The sequence below is a fragment of the Pseudophryne corroboree genome, chromosome 11, assembly GCF_028390025.1.
Source record: "Pseudophryne corroboree isolate aPseCor3 chromosome 11, aPseCor3.hap2, whole genome shotgun sequence".
NCBI classification, from domain to species: domain Eukaryota; kingdom Metazoa; phylum Chordata; class Amphibia; order Anura; family Myobatrachidae; genus Pseudophryne; species Pseudophryne corroboree.
The window spans coordinates 195,921,295-195,938,073 of record NC_086454.1 but is presented as its reverse complement, the minus strand read 5'-3'; the positions used below and the strand labels follow the sequence as shown (position 1 = coordinate 195,938,073).

At 47.3% G+C, this 16,779-nt stretch overlaps 1 protein-coding gene across 2 annotated transcripts in view; it reads left to right on the top strand.

Moving 5' to 3' along the window:
• Positions 1 to 16,779, top strand: part of PACS1 (phosphofurin acidic cluster sorting protein 1) — a 502,137-nt gene that overhangs the window by 267,012 nt on the left and 218,346 nt on the right. For both annotated transcript variants that reach the window (XM_063945169.1, XM_063945168.1), the window contains 2 exons: positions 6,752 to 6,832; positions 10,242 to 10,301. In XM_063945169.1, coding sequence (XP_063801239.1) covers positions 6,752 to 6,832; positions 10,242 to 10,301 — 141 coding nt within the window. The remainder of the gene's footprint in view (positions 1 to 6,751; positions 6,833 to 10,241; positions 10,302 to 16,779) is intronic.

Here is a 16,779-nt window from a genome sequence, read left to right as displayed (position 1 = left end):
GGAGTGATTTAAACGCATTCATAATGCTTGCTGATTATCATCATCATCATCATCATCATCATTATCCTTAGTTCTGCTGCAATAGATCTGCCTCCAAACAGGCACATATGTGTCTTTCTTATGTCAGTATGTGGCAGATGTTGCTTATGTAAGAAGTTAAAAGCCACCTCCTGACCTGTTATGGCACAAATTGTTGTATGTGCAACATATAGCTCTGTCAGTATGGCTATAAATGGCACAGTTGAAAGAATTGCAGATTGTGAGGTGGTGGACACACACACACACACACACACACACACACACACACACACACACACACACGCTATACATGAGCCCATATAGCTGTTATATTTTCTATATGATGGTGCGCCTACACTAGATTTTGTCCTAGTATTCAGTTTGGTCATACATGCGAGTGGCCAAATTGAATGGTAATTTAGCCAAGTAGTAAGTTTGGCCAACTTGACAGTTCTTTTAATTGAATAACAATGTGCTCAAGTGTCACAGTGTGCAGTCAGTGCCGGCCCCATTTTTATAGCTATGAAGCAAGCTGTGTGAAACACATTTATATAATTTCTCTAACGTCCTAGTGGGTGCTGGGGACTCCGTAAGGACCATGGGGAATAGACGGGCTCCGCAGGAGACTAGGCACTCTAAGAAAGATTTAGTACTACTGGTGTGCACTGGCTGCTCCCTCTATGCCCCTCCTCCAGACCTCAGTTAGAATCTGTGCCCGGACAGAGATGGGTGCATTTTAGTGAGCTCTCCTGAGCTTGCTAATAAGAAAGTATTTCTCTGACGTCCTAGTGGATGCTGGGAACTCCGTAAGGACCATGGGGAATAGACGGGCTCCGCAGGAGACTGGGCACTCTAAAAGAAAGATTAGGTACTATCTGGTGTGCACTGGCTCCTCCCTCTATGCCCCTCCTCAAGACCTCAGTTAGAATCTGTGCCCGGCCAGAGCTGGGTGCTCCTAGTGGGCTCTCCTGAGCTTGCTAGAAAAGAAAGTATTTGTTAGGTTTTTTATTTTCAGTGAGATCTGCTGGCAACAGACTCACTGCTACGTGGGACTGAGGGGAGAGAAGCAAACCTACCTGCTTGCAGCTAGCTTGTGCTTCTTAGGCTACTGGACACCATTAGCTCCAGAGGGTTCGAACACAGGGCCTGACCTCGATCGTCCGTTCCCGGAGCCGCGCCGCTGTCCCCCTTGCAGAGCCAGAAGACAGAAGAGAAGCGATTAAATCGGCGGCAGAAGACTCCTGTCTTCATTAAGGTAGCGCACTGCACCACAGCTGTGCGCCATTGCTCCCACAGCACACCACACACTCCGGTCACTGTAGGGTGCAGGGCGCTGGGGGGGGGCGCCCTGGGCAGCAATTATAATACCTTTTGGCACTTAAAATACACATAATACAGTCTGAAAACTGTATATGTGTAAAAAACCCCGCCATTAAGTTACATAAAACGCGGGACAGAAGCCCGCCGCTGAGGGGGCGGGGCCTTCTTCCTCAGCACACCAGCGCCATTTTCCCTTCACAGCTCCGCTGGAAGCAGCTCCCCAGGCTCTCCCCTGCAGTATCCTGATACAAGAAGGGTGAAAAAGAGAGGGGGGGGCACATAAATTTAGGCGCAAAATAAGATATTTAAGCAGCTATTGGGTAAATCACTTTTTATAGTGTAAATCCCTGTGTTATATAGCGCTGTGGTGTGTGCTGGCATACTCTCTCTCTGTCTCCCCAAAGGACTTTGTTGGGTCCTGTCCTCAATCTGAGCATTCCCTGTGTGTGTGCGGTGTGTCGGTACGGCTGTGTCGACATGTTTGATGAGGAGGGTTACGTGGAGGCGGAGCAGGGGCAGATAAGTGTGGTGTCGCCCCCGACGGGGCCGACACCTGATTGGATGGATATGTGGAAGGTCTTAACCGACAGTGTCAACTCCTTACATAAAAGGTTCGATGACGCAGCCTTGGGACAGCCGGGGTCTCAGCCCGCGCCTGCCCAGGCGACTCAGAAGCCGTCAGGGGCTCATAAACGCCTGCTAGCTCAGATGGTAGACACAGATGTCGACACGGAGTCTGACTCCAGTGTAGATGAGGATGAGACAAATGTACAGTCTACAAAAGCCATCCGATGCATGATTACTGCAATGAAAGATGTATTGCACATTTCTGATATTAACCCGGTTACCACCAAGAGGGGTATTATGTTTGGGGAGAAAAAGCAGCCAGTGACTTTTCCCCCATCTGATGAATTAAATGATTTGTGTGAAGAAGCGGGGAGTTCCCCCGATAAGAAACTAGTGATTTCTAAGAGGTTACTGATGGCGTACCCTTTCCCGCCAACGGATAGGTTACGTTGGGAAACATCCCCTAGGGTGGACAAGGCGCTAACACGCTTATCTAAAAGGGTGGCACTGCCGTCTCAGGATACGGCCGCCCTAAAGGAGCCTGCGGATAGAAAGCAGGAAGCTATCCTGAAGTCTGTGTATACACACTCTGGTACTCTACTGAGACCTGCTATTGCTTCAGCCTGGATGTGTAGTGCTGCAGCAGCATGGACTGATACCCTGTCAGACAACATTTATTCCCTCGACAGGGATACTGTTTTGCTAACCATCGAACATATAAAAGACGTCGTCTTATATATGCGGGATGCCCAGAGGGACATTTGCCTGCTGGCATCTAGAATTAATGCAATGTCCATTTCTGCCAGGAGAGTATTATGGACTCGGCAGTGGACAGGTGATGCTGATTCTAATAAACACATGGAGGTTTTGCCTTATAAGGGTGAGGAATTGTTTGGGGACGGTCTCTCGGACCTCGTATCCACAGCAACTGCTGGGAAGTCGACTTTTTTACCTCAGGTTCCCTCACAGCCTAAGAAAGCACTGTATTATCAAGTGCAGTCCTTTCGGCCTCAGAAAGGCAAGCGGGTCAGAGGAGCATCCTTTCTGGCCAGAGGCAAGGGTAGAGGAAAGAAGCTGCACCAGGCAGCCAGTTCCCAGGAACAAAAATCCTCCCCTGCTTCCACTAAGTCCACCGCATGACGTTGGGGCTCCACAGGCGGAGCCAGGTGCGGTGGTGCGTCTCCGAAACTTCAGCAACCAGTGGGTTCGCTCACAAGTGGATCTCTGGGCTGTACAAATTGTATCTCAGGGATACAAGCTGGAGTTCGAGGCGACTCCCCCTCGCCGTTACCTCAAATCAGCCTTGCCAGCTGCTCCCAGAAAAAGGGAGGTAGTACTGGCGGCAATTCACAAGCTGTACCTCCAGCAGGTGATAATCAAGGTCCCCCTCCTTCAACAGGGCAGGGGTTACTATTCCACAATGTTTGTGGTACCGAAACCGGACGGTTCGGTGAGACCCATTCTGAATTTAAAATCCTTGAACACTTATATAAAGAAGTTCAAGTTCAAAATGGAATCGCTCAGGGCGGTTATTGCAAGCCTGGAAGAGAGGGTTTTATGGTGTCGCTGGACATCAAGGATGCTTACTTGCATGTCCCCATTTACCCACCTCACCAGGAATACCTCAGGTTTGTGGTACAGGACTGTCATTACCAATTCCAGACGTTGCCGTTTGGTCTCTCCACGGCACAGAGAATATTTACCAAGGTAATGGCCGAAATGATGATACTCCTTCGGAAGAAGGGAGTTATAATTATCCCGTACTTGGACGATCTCCTCATAAAGGCGAGGTCCAGAGAGCAGTTGTTGATCAGCGTAGCACTCTCTCAGGAAGTGTTGCAACAGCACGGCTGGATTCTGAATATCCCAAAGTCGCAGCTGATTCCTGCGACGCGTCTGCTTTTCCTGGGCATGATTCTGGACACAGAACAGAAGAAGGTGTTTCTCCCGGTGGAGAAGGCCCAGGAATTGTCATCTCTGGTCAGGGACCTCCTGAAACCAAAACAGGTGTCGGTGCATCACTGCACGCGAGTCCTGGGAAAGATGGTGGCTTCTTACGAAGCAATTCCCTTCGGCAGGTTCCATGCAAGGATCTTTCAGTGGGATCTGTTGGACAAATGGTCCGGATCGCATCTTCAGATGCATCGGTTGATCACCCTGTCCCCAAGGGCCAGGGTGTCTCTGCTGTGGTGGCTGCAGAGTGCTCACCTTCTCGAGGGCCGCAGGTTCGGCATACAGGACTGGGTCCTGGTGCCCACGGATGCAAGCCTCCGAGGATGGGGGGCAGTCACTCAGGGAAGAAACTTCCAAGGACAGTGGTCAAGTCTGGAGACTTCTCTACACATAAATATACTGGAACTAAGGGCCATTTACAACGCCCTGAGTCAAGCAGAGCCCCTGCTTCAAAACCACCCAGTACTGATTCAGTCAGACAACATCACGGCGGTCGCCCATGTAAACCGCCAGGGCGGCACGAGAAGCAGGATGGCAATGGCAGAAGCCACAAGGATTCTTCGATGGGCGGAGAGTCACGTACTAGCACTGTCAGCAGTGTTCATTCCGGGAGTGGACAACTGGGAAGCAGACTTCCTCAGCAGGCACGACCTCCACCCGGGAGAGTGGGGACTTCATCAAGAAGTCTTTGCGCAGCTTGTAGGTCGGTGGGAACTGCCACTGGTGGACATGATGGCATCCCGCCTCAACAAAAAGCTACAGAGGTATTGCGCCAGGTCACGAGACTCTCAGGCGATAGCTGTAGACGCACTGGTGACACCGTGGATGTTCCAGTCGGTTTATGTGTTTGCTCCTTTTCCTCTCTTACCCAAGGTGCTGAGAATCATAAGGAAAAGAGGAGTGAGAACAATACTCATTGTTCCGGATTGGCCAAGAAGGACTTGGTATCCAGAGCTGCAAGAAATGCTCACAGAGGACCCATGGCCTCTGACTCTAGGGCAGGATCTGTTGCAGCAGGGACCTTGTATGTTCCAAGACTTACCGCAGCTGCGTTTGACGGCATGGCGGTTGGACGCCGGATCCTAGTAGAAAAGAGGGATTCCGGATGAGGTTATTCCTACGCTGATAAGGGCTAGGAAGGACGTGACGGCTAAACATTATCACCGTATACGGCGAAAATATGTTGCTGGGTGTGAGGCCAGGAATGCCTCTACAGAGGAAGTCCAGCTGGGCCGTTTCCTTCACTTCCTACAGTCGGGAGTGACTTTGGGCCTAGAATTGGGGTCCATTAAGGTCCAGATTTCGGCCCGATCCATTTTCTTCATACAAGAACTAGCTTCTCTACCTGAAGTTCAGACGTTTGTAAAGGGAGTGCTGCATATTCAGCCCCTTTTTTGTGCCACCAGTGGCACCTTGGGATCTTAACGTGGTGTTGAGTTTCCAGAAATCTCACTGGTTTGAGCCGCTTAAGACCGTGGAGTTAAAATATCTCACGTGGAAAGTGGTCAAAAATTGGCCGCTTTGTCATGTAAAAGCCCCTATCTGGTTTTCCATATGGACAGGGCAGAATTACGGACTCGTCCGCAATTTCTGCCAAAGGTGGTGTCATGTGAACCAACCTATTGTGGTGCCTGCGGCTACTCGTGACTTGGAGGATTCCAAGTTACTAGATGTAGTCAGGGCTTTGAAGATTTATGTAGCCAGATCGGCTGGAGTCAGGAAACCTGACTCGCTGTTTATCCTGTATGCATCCAACAAGCTGGGTGCTCCTGCTTCAAAGCAAACTATTGCTCGCTGGATCTGTAACACGATTCAGCAGGCTCATTCTGCGGCTGGCTTGCCGCCTCCAAAATCAGTAAAAGCCCATTCCACAAGGAAGGTGGGCTCTTCTTGGGCGGCTGCCCGAGGGGTCTCGGCATTACAACTTTGCCGAGCAGCTACTTGGTCGGGTTCAAACACTTTTGCAATGTTCTACAAGTTTGATACCCTGGCTGAGGAGGACCTTGTGTTTGTTCATTCGGTGCTGCAGAGTCATCCGCACTCTCCCGCCCGTTTGGGAGCTTTGGTATAATCCCCATGGTCCTTACGGAGTCCCCAGCATCCACTAGGACGTTAGAGAAAATAAGATTTTACTCACCGGTAAATCTATTTCTCGTAGTCCGTAGTGGATGCTGGGCGCCCGTCCGAAGTGCGGACTTCCTTTGCAATACTTGTATATAGTTATTGCTTACATAAGGGTTATGTTATGGTTGCATCAGGTTTGTCTGATGCTCTGTTGTTGTTCATACTGTTGACTGGGTATGTTATCACAAGTTATACGGTGTGATTGGTGTGGCTGGTATGAGTCTTACCCTGGATTCCAAAAATCCTTTCCTTGTAATGTCAGCTCTTCCGGGCACAGTTTCCCTAACTGAGGTCTGGAGGAGGGGCATAGAGGGAGGTGCCAGTGCACACCAGATAGTACCTAATCTTTTCTTTAGAGTGCCCAGTCTCCTGCGGAGCCCGTCTATTCCCCATGGTCCTTACGGAGTCCCCAGCATCCACTACGGACTACGAGAAATAGATTTACCGGTGAGTAAAATCTTATTTTTTCATATTCATCTGTTTGTGAGAGTGGTTTATGTTTTTTTTTGTATAGAACTGAGAAAAATGTACCTTGCATTAATAATCTGTTATCCTGCTGTTTATACTCAAGTAATTTCTAGTTGCAAACAGCAAATGTTGTTGTTGACTAATCTAGATACATGTTTGCTATGTTCTAAGGTTCACTAAAAGCTCTATTTTTATTCATAATAATGTTTCTTTGTCAAATGAGCATATAAATGGAAAGCGCTTTGGATGTATTCTGTACATACAGTACAGTATAAATATATTACATAATTATGTTTCTCAGGATTTTTTCTATGAGGATGAAGATGTCAGGAAGGTGAAGAAATCACGAAGAAAAATCCAAGCCTCATCAGCCATAACTAGAGTGAGACAACCTTTTAATGGGATACGGTCGTTATGGTGACCCAACTTAGGTCGACAATCATTGGGTCGACCACAATAGGTCGACATGCATTAGGTTGGCAGGGTAACTAGGTCGACATGGTCATTAGGTCGACCTGTACTAGGTTGACAGGTCTAAAGGTCGACATGAGTTTTTTAAAAAAAAAAATCTCTTCATTTTTTTGATTTTTCCATACTTGATGATCCACATGGACTACGATTGGAACGGTAACCTGTGCCGAGCGAAGCAGTAGCGGAGCAAGGCACCTTGCCCGCTCGCTCACCATGCGAGGGAACACAGTGCACTAATTGGGGTTCCCCATCACTTTACGAAGAAAACGACACCCAAATTTTTTCCCAAAACTCATGTCAACCTTTTCACATGTCGACCTAACGACCATGCCGACCTAGTTACCCTGTCGACCTAACGCATGTCGACCTATCGTGGGTGACCCAATGACTGTCGACCTACGTTGAGTCAACCCAACGACCCATACCCCTTTTAATACTCTCTTGTTTTAAGTATTTTACTATGGGGTATATGCAATTGCGGTCGAATTCCCGAAATTGTCGAAAAACTGGACTTTTTCGCCAAAAAAAAAAAAAATCGACAATGCAATTCAGTACTTTCCGTCAAAAAACGGACTTTCAAAATTCGACTTTTTGAAATTCGGCATTTGTCAAATTCGACTTTTCTGCAATGGTACAAATGCAGCAATTCGACAAAAGTATATTCAATTGAAGTTTGGAAATTCGACAACAGTGCTTTTAGACAGTAAATTCGTCATTTTCAATCCGCCACACTTTGGTGGGTGAATCTAATTAAAACATTTTTAAACATGTTTTTTTTGGTGTTTTTTTTATTGGTAATAGCATATCTATTTATATTAGAAGGGATTAGGTACTTGGTTTGTGTTTTTGTGATGCACAAGTATTATTTATATATTTTAAAAATATATATATATATTTTTTTAGATGGAATGGTAAAATCCCGGAAAAAAATGGCGTGGGGTCCCCCCTCCAAAGCATAACCAGCCTCGGGCTCTTCGAGCTGGTCCTGGTTCTAAAAATCCGGGGTAAAAATGGACAGGGGATCCCCCGTATTTTTAAAACCAGCACCGGGCTCTGCGCCTGGTGCTGGTGCAAAAAATACGGGGGACAAAAAGAGTAGGGGTCCCCCGTATTTTTTACACCAGCATCGGGCTCCACTAGCTGGACAGATAATGCCACAGCCGGGGGTCACTTTTATACAGTGCCCTGCGGCCGTGGCATTAAATATCCAACTAGTCACCCCTGGCCGGGGTACCCTGGGGGAGTGGGGACCCCTTCAATCAAGGGGTCCCCCCCCCCAGCCACCCAAGGGCCAGGGGTGAAGCCCGAGGCTGTCCCCCCCCCATCCAAGGGCTGCGGATGGGAGGCTTATAGCCTTGAGAAAATGTACCAGCATGCGGGAGAAAAACGGGCCCGCTGGTACCTGTAGTACTACTGGAAAAAAAATACCCAAATAAAAACAGGAGACACACACCTTGAGAGTAAAACTTTATTGCACACCTGCCGACACACACATACTTACTTATGTTGACACGAAGCAGTCGGTCCTCTTCTCCAAGTAGAATCCACGGGTCCCTGAAAATAAAAGATAATTATACTCACCTGATCCAGGGTCCAGATTATAGTCCACGTACTTGGCAAAACAACAAACCGAACACCCGCACCAAACGTACCTTCTGCCAATCAGCGAGCGCAACGTCCTGGCACTCTGCTGATTGGCTGCACGTCTGAGCTGTCAGACAGCGCCTCGCAAAGCCTCTCCATTATACTCAATGGTGGGAACTTTGCGTCAGCGGTGAGGTCACCCGCGGTCAGCGGCTGACCGCGGGTAACCCCACCGCTACCCGCAAAGTTCCCACCATTGAAAGTAATGGAGAGGCTTTGCGATGCGCTGTCTGAGGTCACACGCGCATACAGCCAATCAGGTGAGTGCAACGAAGTAGCGCTTCCTGATTGGCTGAAGGGACCTCGGTGACAGGAGTCACGTGGTGTCCCGGCATTCGGGTAAAGGGGTCTCATGTGTAAACATGGGACCCCTTTCAGTCCGCAGGATCGGCTGTTCGTTTTCTTTTTTTGCCAAGTACGAGGATTTATATCTGGACACTGGATTGAGGTGAGTATAATTTGATTCACAGGTACCCCGGATCGTCGGATCAGGAGACGTGGCAGTCGGCGGGTCAACATAGGTAAGTATGTGTGTGTCGGCAGGTGTGCAATAAAGTTTTACTCTCAAGGTGTGTGTCTCCTGTTTTTATTTGGGTATTTTTTTTCCAGTAGTACTACAGGTACCAGCGGGCCCGTTTTTCTCCCGCATGCTGGTACTTGTGGTTCTCCAAGTACCAGCTTGCGGGGGAGGCTTGCTGGGACTTGTAGTACTACAGGAAAAAACAATATTCTTTACATTTTCTCAAGGCTATCAGCCTCCCATCCGCAGCCCTTGGATGGGGGGGACAGCCTCGGGCTTCACCCCTGGCCCTTGGGTGGCTGGGGGGGGGACCCCTTGATTGAAGGGGTCCCCACTCCCCCAGGGTACCCCGGCCAGGGGTGACTAGTTGGATATTTAATGCCACGGCCGCAGGGCACTGTATAAAAGTGACCCCCGGCTGTGGCATTATCTGTCCAGCTAGTGGAGCCCGATGCTGGTGTAAAAAATACGGGGGACCCCTACTCTTTTTGTCCCCCGTATTTTTTGCACCAGCACCAGGCGCAGATCCCGGTGCTGGTTTTAAAAATACGGGGGATCCCCTGTCCATTTTTACCCTGGATTTTTAGAACCAGGACCAGCTCGAAGAGCCCGAGGCTGGTTATGCTTTGGAGGGGGGACCCCACGCCATTTTTTCCCGTGTTTTTTCCCGTTTTTACCCGTTTTTAATAAAACGGAACAAATCCGTCAAGTCGGCCGTTTTTCGGCAGCGGGACTGTCGAATCCGTTTTTTATTGCATGTGGTCAATTTCGGCACCCACTTGCCGAAATTAGACTGTCGAATTGTGTCGAATTGAAAAACGGATGATAATTTGCCGCGATTCGCCGCTAATTGCATATACCCCTATATCTCATTGTTGGTCATCTTTTTATTTGCTTGTTTAAACATATTGTATTCAAGCTAAAGCATCAAACATACTATGCTCCACATGGGATAGGGGCTGATGTGAATGATTTATTCTGTAAAGCATTGCATAATACGGTGGGATTAACATAAGTTATAATAATAGTAATTCTCGAGGAAGATAGTAAAATCATGTATCTTTTGTTACCTGTTTCATACTGTATGTTGTATTTTAAGTTTTCTGTTTATACTTTTGACACTTAACTTATATCCAACTTCTTCCTCTCATTACAGCAACCAAACATTAAGCAGAAGCTTAAGTCACTTCTGAACAGATTTAAAGTCTCAGAAGAGGTAAAGATGTACACTGTTTTCTTACTTCTATCTTTGTGCAGCTTCCCTCTTTAATCCAGTTATTGGAACAAGACAATGGGGGTCATTCTGAGTTGATCGCACGTAGCAACTTTTTGCTGCCCGTGCGATCAACTAGACGCCGCCTATGGGGGAGGGCGTTTTTTGCAAAGCAAGGCTACGAACGCTTGTGCAGCCGAGCTATGCAAAAAAAGTTTTGTGTAGAAGTAGACCAGGGTAAGAGTTACTTACCCTATGCGATCGATCCAGCTATGCAGTTCCCGGAACTGACGTCAGACAACCGCCCTTCAAACACCTGGACACACCTGCGTTCGCCGCACTACTCCCAGAAAACGGTCAGTTGACGCCCCGGAACGCCTTCCTCCTGTCAATCTTCTTGCGGTCGCCACTGCGGCCGCTTTCTTCGTTAGCGGCATCGCTGCCCGGCGACGGCTGTCGCTGGGCAACGACGCGCCTGTGCAATGCGGCCGCCGCGCATGCGCATTTCCGACCCAATTGCACGGCTGCGTAGAAGTGCAGCGTGTGATCGCGTCTGAATGACCCTCAATGTTAGATCCAACATGCTAGAGAAACTGAAATATTAAGCAATAAATTCTGTTGACATTATTGGATTTTTATTTTATATTTTGCAGTTAGCAAACATTTCTTACTCATTTGTTGAAGCACTTAAAAACTAAAACTGGCCATTCAACAGAATGAGTTTTTTCCAACTAGCCAACTAGTTGGCTGGTTTGAATTATAATCGGCCAGTGTGTGGGAGCAAATGATAATCAGTTTGCTCACATACACCAAAAAAGTGCAAAAACACTCATTCCAATTCATTGGGAAAATCAAACATATACTGCTGCATCCTGGCCCGGACATCACCAGTCAGATGCGGCGTTGCTGGGGGAGAGATGCTGCTTGATAATGCAGTCAGCTGGTGGCAGTCACTTCTGCAGAGTGAGAGAAAGCAGCTAACAACCCCCTCCCACCACCAGAGCAGTCAACACCATGCAGCCCCCTCCCTTCCAGCCACCCTGTACAGCTGGCACTGTACAACCCCCCCCCACTCACACACACACACAAAAAAAAATGAAAAGAAAAAGAAAACACGTACCATACTGCTGGTACTGCACCCCCATCGTAAAGCCGGTGCTGAGACAGCAGCCGAAGCTAGCATCTTCCTCCCAGAAAAAAAGATATGGCGCTGACTAATAAAAATACAGAGCACCCATTATCCCAGTAGCTGTCGATTAGGTCCCTATAATTCTAAACAATGACATAAAAAAATTTGATGAACTAAAAATAGCAGGTAATTTATAAAAAAAAATCTAATTACTCTGGCCAAAGTTTTTTTTAATAAATTACCTCTTATTTGTAGCGCTTCATATTTTCTTTATAGCAACATGCATCCCCCCACTACCACTACCAGCGCGGCTTCAGCTTCTTCAAATTAGCCGGTGGATAGGGTAACACAGGGCGCGGCAGACAGACCCCTTAGAGCACTGAAAGAAAATTACCAAGGTAATAGGCCCGGCGCTGTTAAAATGGGATGCTTATCCTAAGCAGCTGTTTAAAAGGATAGTTAATCCCTGAGAGGAACAAATAGTAAAAGGTATATACAGCGCTCTAAACTGGATATGGAAAACCAATTATGTTTTATTACATAAAAATTGTTGCAACAAATAAACAATTAAAAATTGAAAGTTAATAAATAAACCATTAGATTATACTGGTAGGGCAAGCACAGCAATTTCTTGGTATATTACCACATATGGAGGCCGGACATGTTCCACTATATATAGAGTCCATGGAAATGTGCCACAGTCGTGGGGATGGATTTAATACCAGCAGATGACAGTCCACATAAATTCAGAAGACAGACCTTTGTGTGCTTGATTCCGGACAAAGTTCAGTCCTATTGAAAGCTGGGTCTCATGTGCCTTTGTGGATATCTGCCAATTCCCCGTTTGTGCAGTATACTAATAGGCGGTTTCCAGGTTTATATGATGAAATCTGTGGTGCCCTCTATCCCAACGCGTTTCGCTGTATCAACAGCTTTATCAAGGTATCTACCATACCTTGATAAAGCTGTTGATACAGCGAAACGCGTTGGTTTAGAGGAGCCGGGCACCACAGATTTCATCATTTAAACCTGTGCTTGCCCTACCAGTATAATCTAATGGTTTATTTATTAACTTTCAATTTTTAATTGTTTATTTGTTGCAACAATTTTTATGTAATAAAACATAATTGGTTTTCCATATCCAGTTTAGAGCGCTGTATATACCTTTTACTATTTGTCCCTTAGAGCACTGACCTTTTTCCTGGCTGCGGGTGTCTGACTCCCCCAGGTTGCTTGTACGCTCTGGGGTCCCTGGCCTGAATCAGCAGCAAATGTCCCAGCAGCTGCAGGTCAGATCACCCAGTGCTCTGGGAGATTGAGGATGGGCTGTCATAATAAAAGTGTCAGAGGACCTGCAAACCCCCTCCACACTAACTTCTCCCCTTACTATCCTGTACAGTCATTTACCCCACCCCTGACTATACCACAGGATTTTCCCCAGTAACTTCACTCTTTACCATCATGTGCAGTCACATACCCCCCATCCACACCAGTTGTGCTCCTTTAATGTCCCCCCTTACATTCTGTGACCCCAGATAGTATTTCACACCCTGTATTTACATTTATTGTCCCACACCCCTCCCTTGTCAGCCGGTGTATTATACATCTTAAAAATGTTTATGTTGTATGTGTTTGTATATACAGATGTAATCATGCAACGATTATCTGCACATGGCTGCATCTCTTCTCACCGGTGAGCCATCAATGCAATGCGTGAGGTGAAGCAGAGCCTATCCTGTCATACTAATGTGTAAATCAGAGGTTTGACTATATAAAGTATATGAAAAATACAAAGAAAATATTAGAAATATCTTCTTTGTATTATTCTAATCCTTTTTATGGTCAAAACTCTGGGTCAAAAAGTCTATGGCAAGTGAGGCAGTGCCTATCTTTTCCACCAATCTCTGATCAAAACTCACCAAATTTCCAGCATTATATACTGCTGCATCTTTGCATAATGCCCACATGAACCCTTTGGCTCATATATTGTGAGTAAATCTGGCTCTGGTACTAGCCAGTACCTCCTGAGCCATTTTCCACACCGCACTATGTGTGTAACCCCCCCCCCCCCCCTTCGGCAGCACTCAGGATAACAAAAATGTTGGTTTAATATTGAAACGTTGATACCTGAAACAAGTTCCTTCTATTCCTTCATGCCGTGAGTGATGCCGGCGGGGGTTACATATCATCGCTAACATGGTTTGTTAGTTCTGGAGGGCATCGGCTTTTACATTGTACTTATCGAACCGTGGAACTTTGGTGTGCCGCTAACTGCTGTACATATATGTATGTATGTATATCTATCTATCTATCTATCTATCTATCTATCTATCTATCTATCTATCTATCTAAATATATTTTTGAAAGAATGCACTCACCAGTCTTGTCCACAAGGTCCTTGACCCTGTAATGATGTGAGGTTGGATTAAAAATCACTTTTTTCATTGTGGACAAGACTGGTGAGTGCATTCTTTGAAAAATATATTTATTATTGGAATTTCTCTATCGTCCTAAGTGGATGCTGGGGTTCCTGAAAGGACCATGGGGAATAGCGGCTCCGCAGGAGACAGGGCACAAAAAAGTAAAGCTTTACTAGGTCAGGTGGTGTGCACTGGCTCCTCCCCCTATGACCCTCCTCCAGACTCCAGTTAGATTTTGTGCCCGAACGAGAAGGGTGCAATCTAGGTGGCTCTCCTAAAGAGCTGCTTAGAGAAAGTTTAGTTTAGGTTTTTTTCTTTACAGTGAGTCCTGCTGGCAACAGGATCACTGCAACGTGGGACTTAGGGGGAAAGTAGTAAACTCACCTGCATGCAGAGTGGATTTGCTGCTTGGCTACTGGACACCATTAGCTCCAGAGGGATCGAACACAGGCCCAGCCGTGGAGTCCGGTCCCGGAGCCGCGCCGCCGACCCCCTTGCAGATGCTGAAGCGTGAAGAGGTCCGGAAACCGGCGGCTGAAGACTCCTCAGTCTTCATAAGGTAGCGCACAGCACTGCAGCTGTGCGCCATTTTCCTCTCAGCACACTTCACTGGGCAGTCACTGAGGGTGCAGAGCGCTGGGGGGGGGCGCTCTGAGAGGCAAATATAAACCTTATACAAGGCTAAAAATACCTCACATATAGCCCATAGGGGCTATATGGAGATATTTAACCCCTGCCTGACTGGAAAAATAGCGGGAGAAGAACCCGCCGAAAAAGGGGCGGGGCCTATCTCCTCAGCACACGGCGCCATTTTCTGTCACAGCTCCGCTGGTCAGAACGGCTCCCAGGTCTCTCCCCTGCACTGCACTACAGAAACAGGGTAAAACAGAGAGGGGGGGCACATTAATGGCTATATATATATATATTAAAGCAGCTATAAGGGAGCACTTAATATAAGGATATCCCTTGTATATATAGCGCTTTGTGGTGTGTGCTGGCAGACTCTCCCTCTGTCTCCCCAAAAGGGCTAGTGGGTCCTGTCTTCATTAGAGCATTCCCTGTGAGTTTGCGGTGTGTGTCGGTACGTGGTGTCGACATGTATGAGGACGATATTGGTGTGGAGGCGGAGCAATTGCCAAATATGCAGATGTCACCCCCCAGGGGGTCGACACCAGAATGGATGCCTTTATTTGTGGAATTACGTGATGGTTTATCTTCCCTTAAACAGTCAGTTGAGGACATGAGGCGGCCGGACAATCAATTAATGCCTGTCCAGGCGCCTCAAACACCGTCAGGGGCTGTAAAACGCCCTTTGCCTCAGTCGGTCGACACAGACCCAGACACGGGCACTGATTCCAGTGACGACGGTAGAAATTCAAACGTATTTTCCAGTAGGGCCACACGTTATATGATTTTGGCAATGAAGGAGACGTTACATTTAGCTGATACTACAGATACCGTAAAACAGGGTATTATGTATGGTGTGAAAAAACTACAAACAGTTTTTCCTGAATCAGAAGAATTAAATGACGTGTGTGATGAAGCGTGGGTTGCTCCTGATAAAAAGTTGATAATTTCAAAAAAGTTATTGGCATTATACCCTTTCCCGCCAGAGGTTAGGGCGCGCTGGGAAACACCCCCTAAGGTGGACAAGGCGCTCACACGCTTATCCAAACAAGTGGCGTTACCCTCTCCTGAGACGGCCGCACTTAAGGATCCATCAGATAGAAAGATGGAAGTTATTCAAAAGAATATATACACACATGCAGGTGTTATACTACGACCAGCTATAGCAACTGCCTGGATGTGCAGTGCTGGAGTAGTTTGGTCAGAATCCCTGATTGAAAATATTGATACCCTAGATAGGGACAATGTTTTACTGTCGTTAGAACAAATAAAGGATGCATTTATCTATATGCGTGATGCACAGAGGGATATTTGCACACTGGCATCTCGGGTGAGTGCTATGTCCATTTCAGCCAGAAGAGCCTTATGGACACGACAGTGGACAGGCGATGCGGATTCAAAACGTCACATGGAGGTTTTGCCGTATAAAGGGGAGGAGTTATTTGGAGTTGGTCTATCAGACTTGGTGGCCACGGCTACTGCCGGGAAATCCACTTTTTTACCTCAAGTCACTCCCCAACAGAGAAAGGCACCGACCTTTCAACCGCAGCCTTTTCGCTCCTACAAAAATAAGAGAGCAAAGGGCTTGTCGTACCTGCCACGAGGCAGAGGAAGAGGGAAGAGACACCAACAGGCAGCTCCTTCCCAGGAACAGAAGCCCTCCCCGGCTCCTGCAAAAACCTCAGCATGACGCTGGGGCCTCTCAAGCGGACTCGGGGACAGTGGGGGGCCGTCTCAAAAATTACAGCGCGCAGTGGGCTCACTCGCAGGTAGACCCCTGGATCCTGCAGATAATATCTCAGGGGTACAGGTTGGAATTAGAGACGGATCCTCCTCATCGTTTCCTGAAGTCTGCCTTACCAACCGTCTCTTCCGAAAGGGAGAGGGTGTTGGAAGCCATTCACAAGCTGTACGCTCAGCAGGTGATAGTCAAAGTACCCCTATTACAACAAGGAAAGGGGTATTATTCCACTCTATTTGTGGTACCGAAGCCGGATGGCTCGGTAAGGCCTATTCTAAATCTGAAGTCCTTGAACCTCTACATAAAAAAGTTCAAGTTCAAGATGGAGTCACTCAGAGCAGTGATAGCGAACCTGGAAGAAGGGGACTTTATGGTATCCTTGGACATCAAGGATGCGTATCTACACGTTCCGATTTACCCCGCACACCAGGGGTACCTCAGGTTCATTGTTCAAAACTGTCACTATCAGTTTCAGACGCTGCCGTTCGGATTGTCCACGGCGCCTCGGGTCTTTACCAAGGTAATGGCCGAGATGATGATTCTTCTTCGAAGAAAAGGCGTATT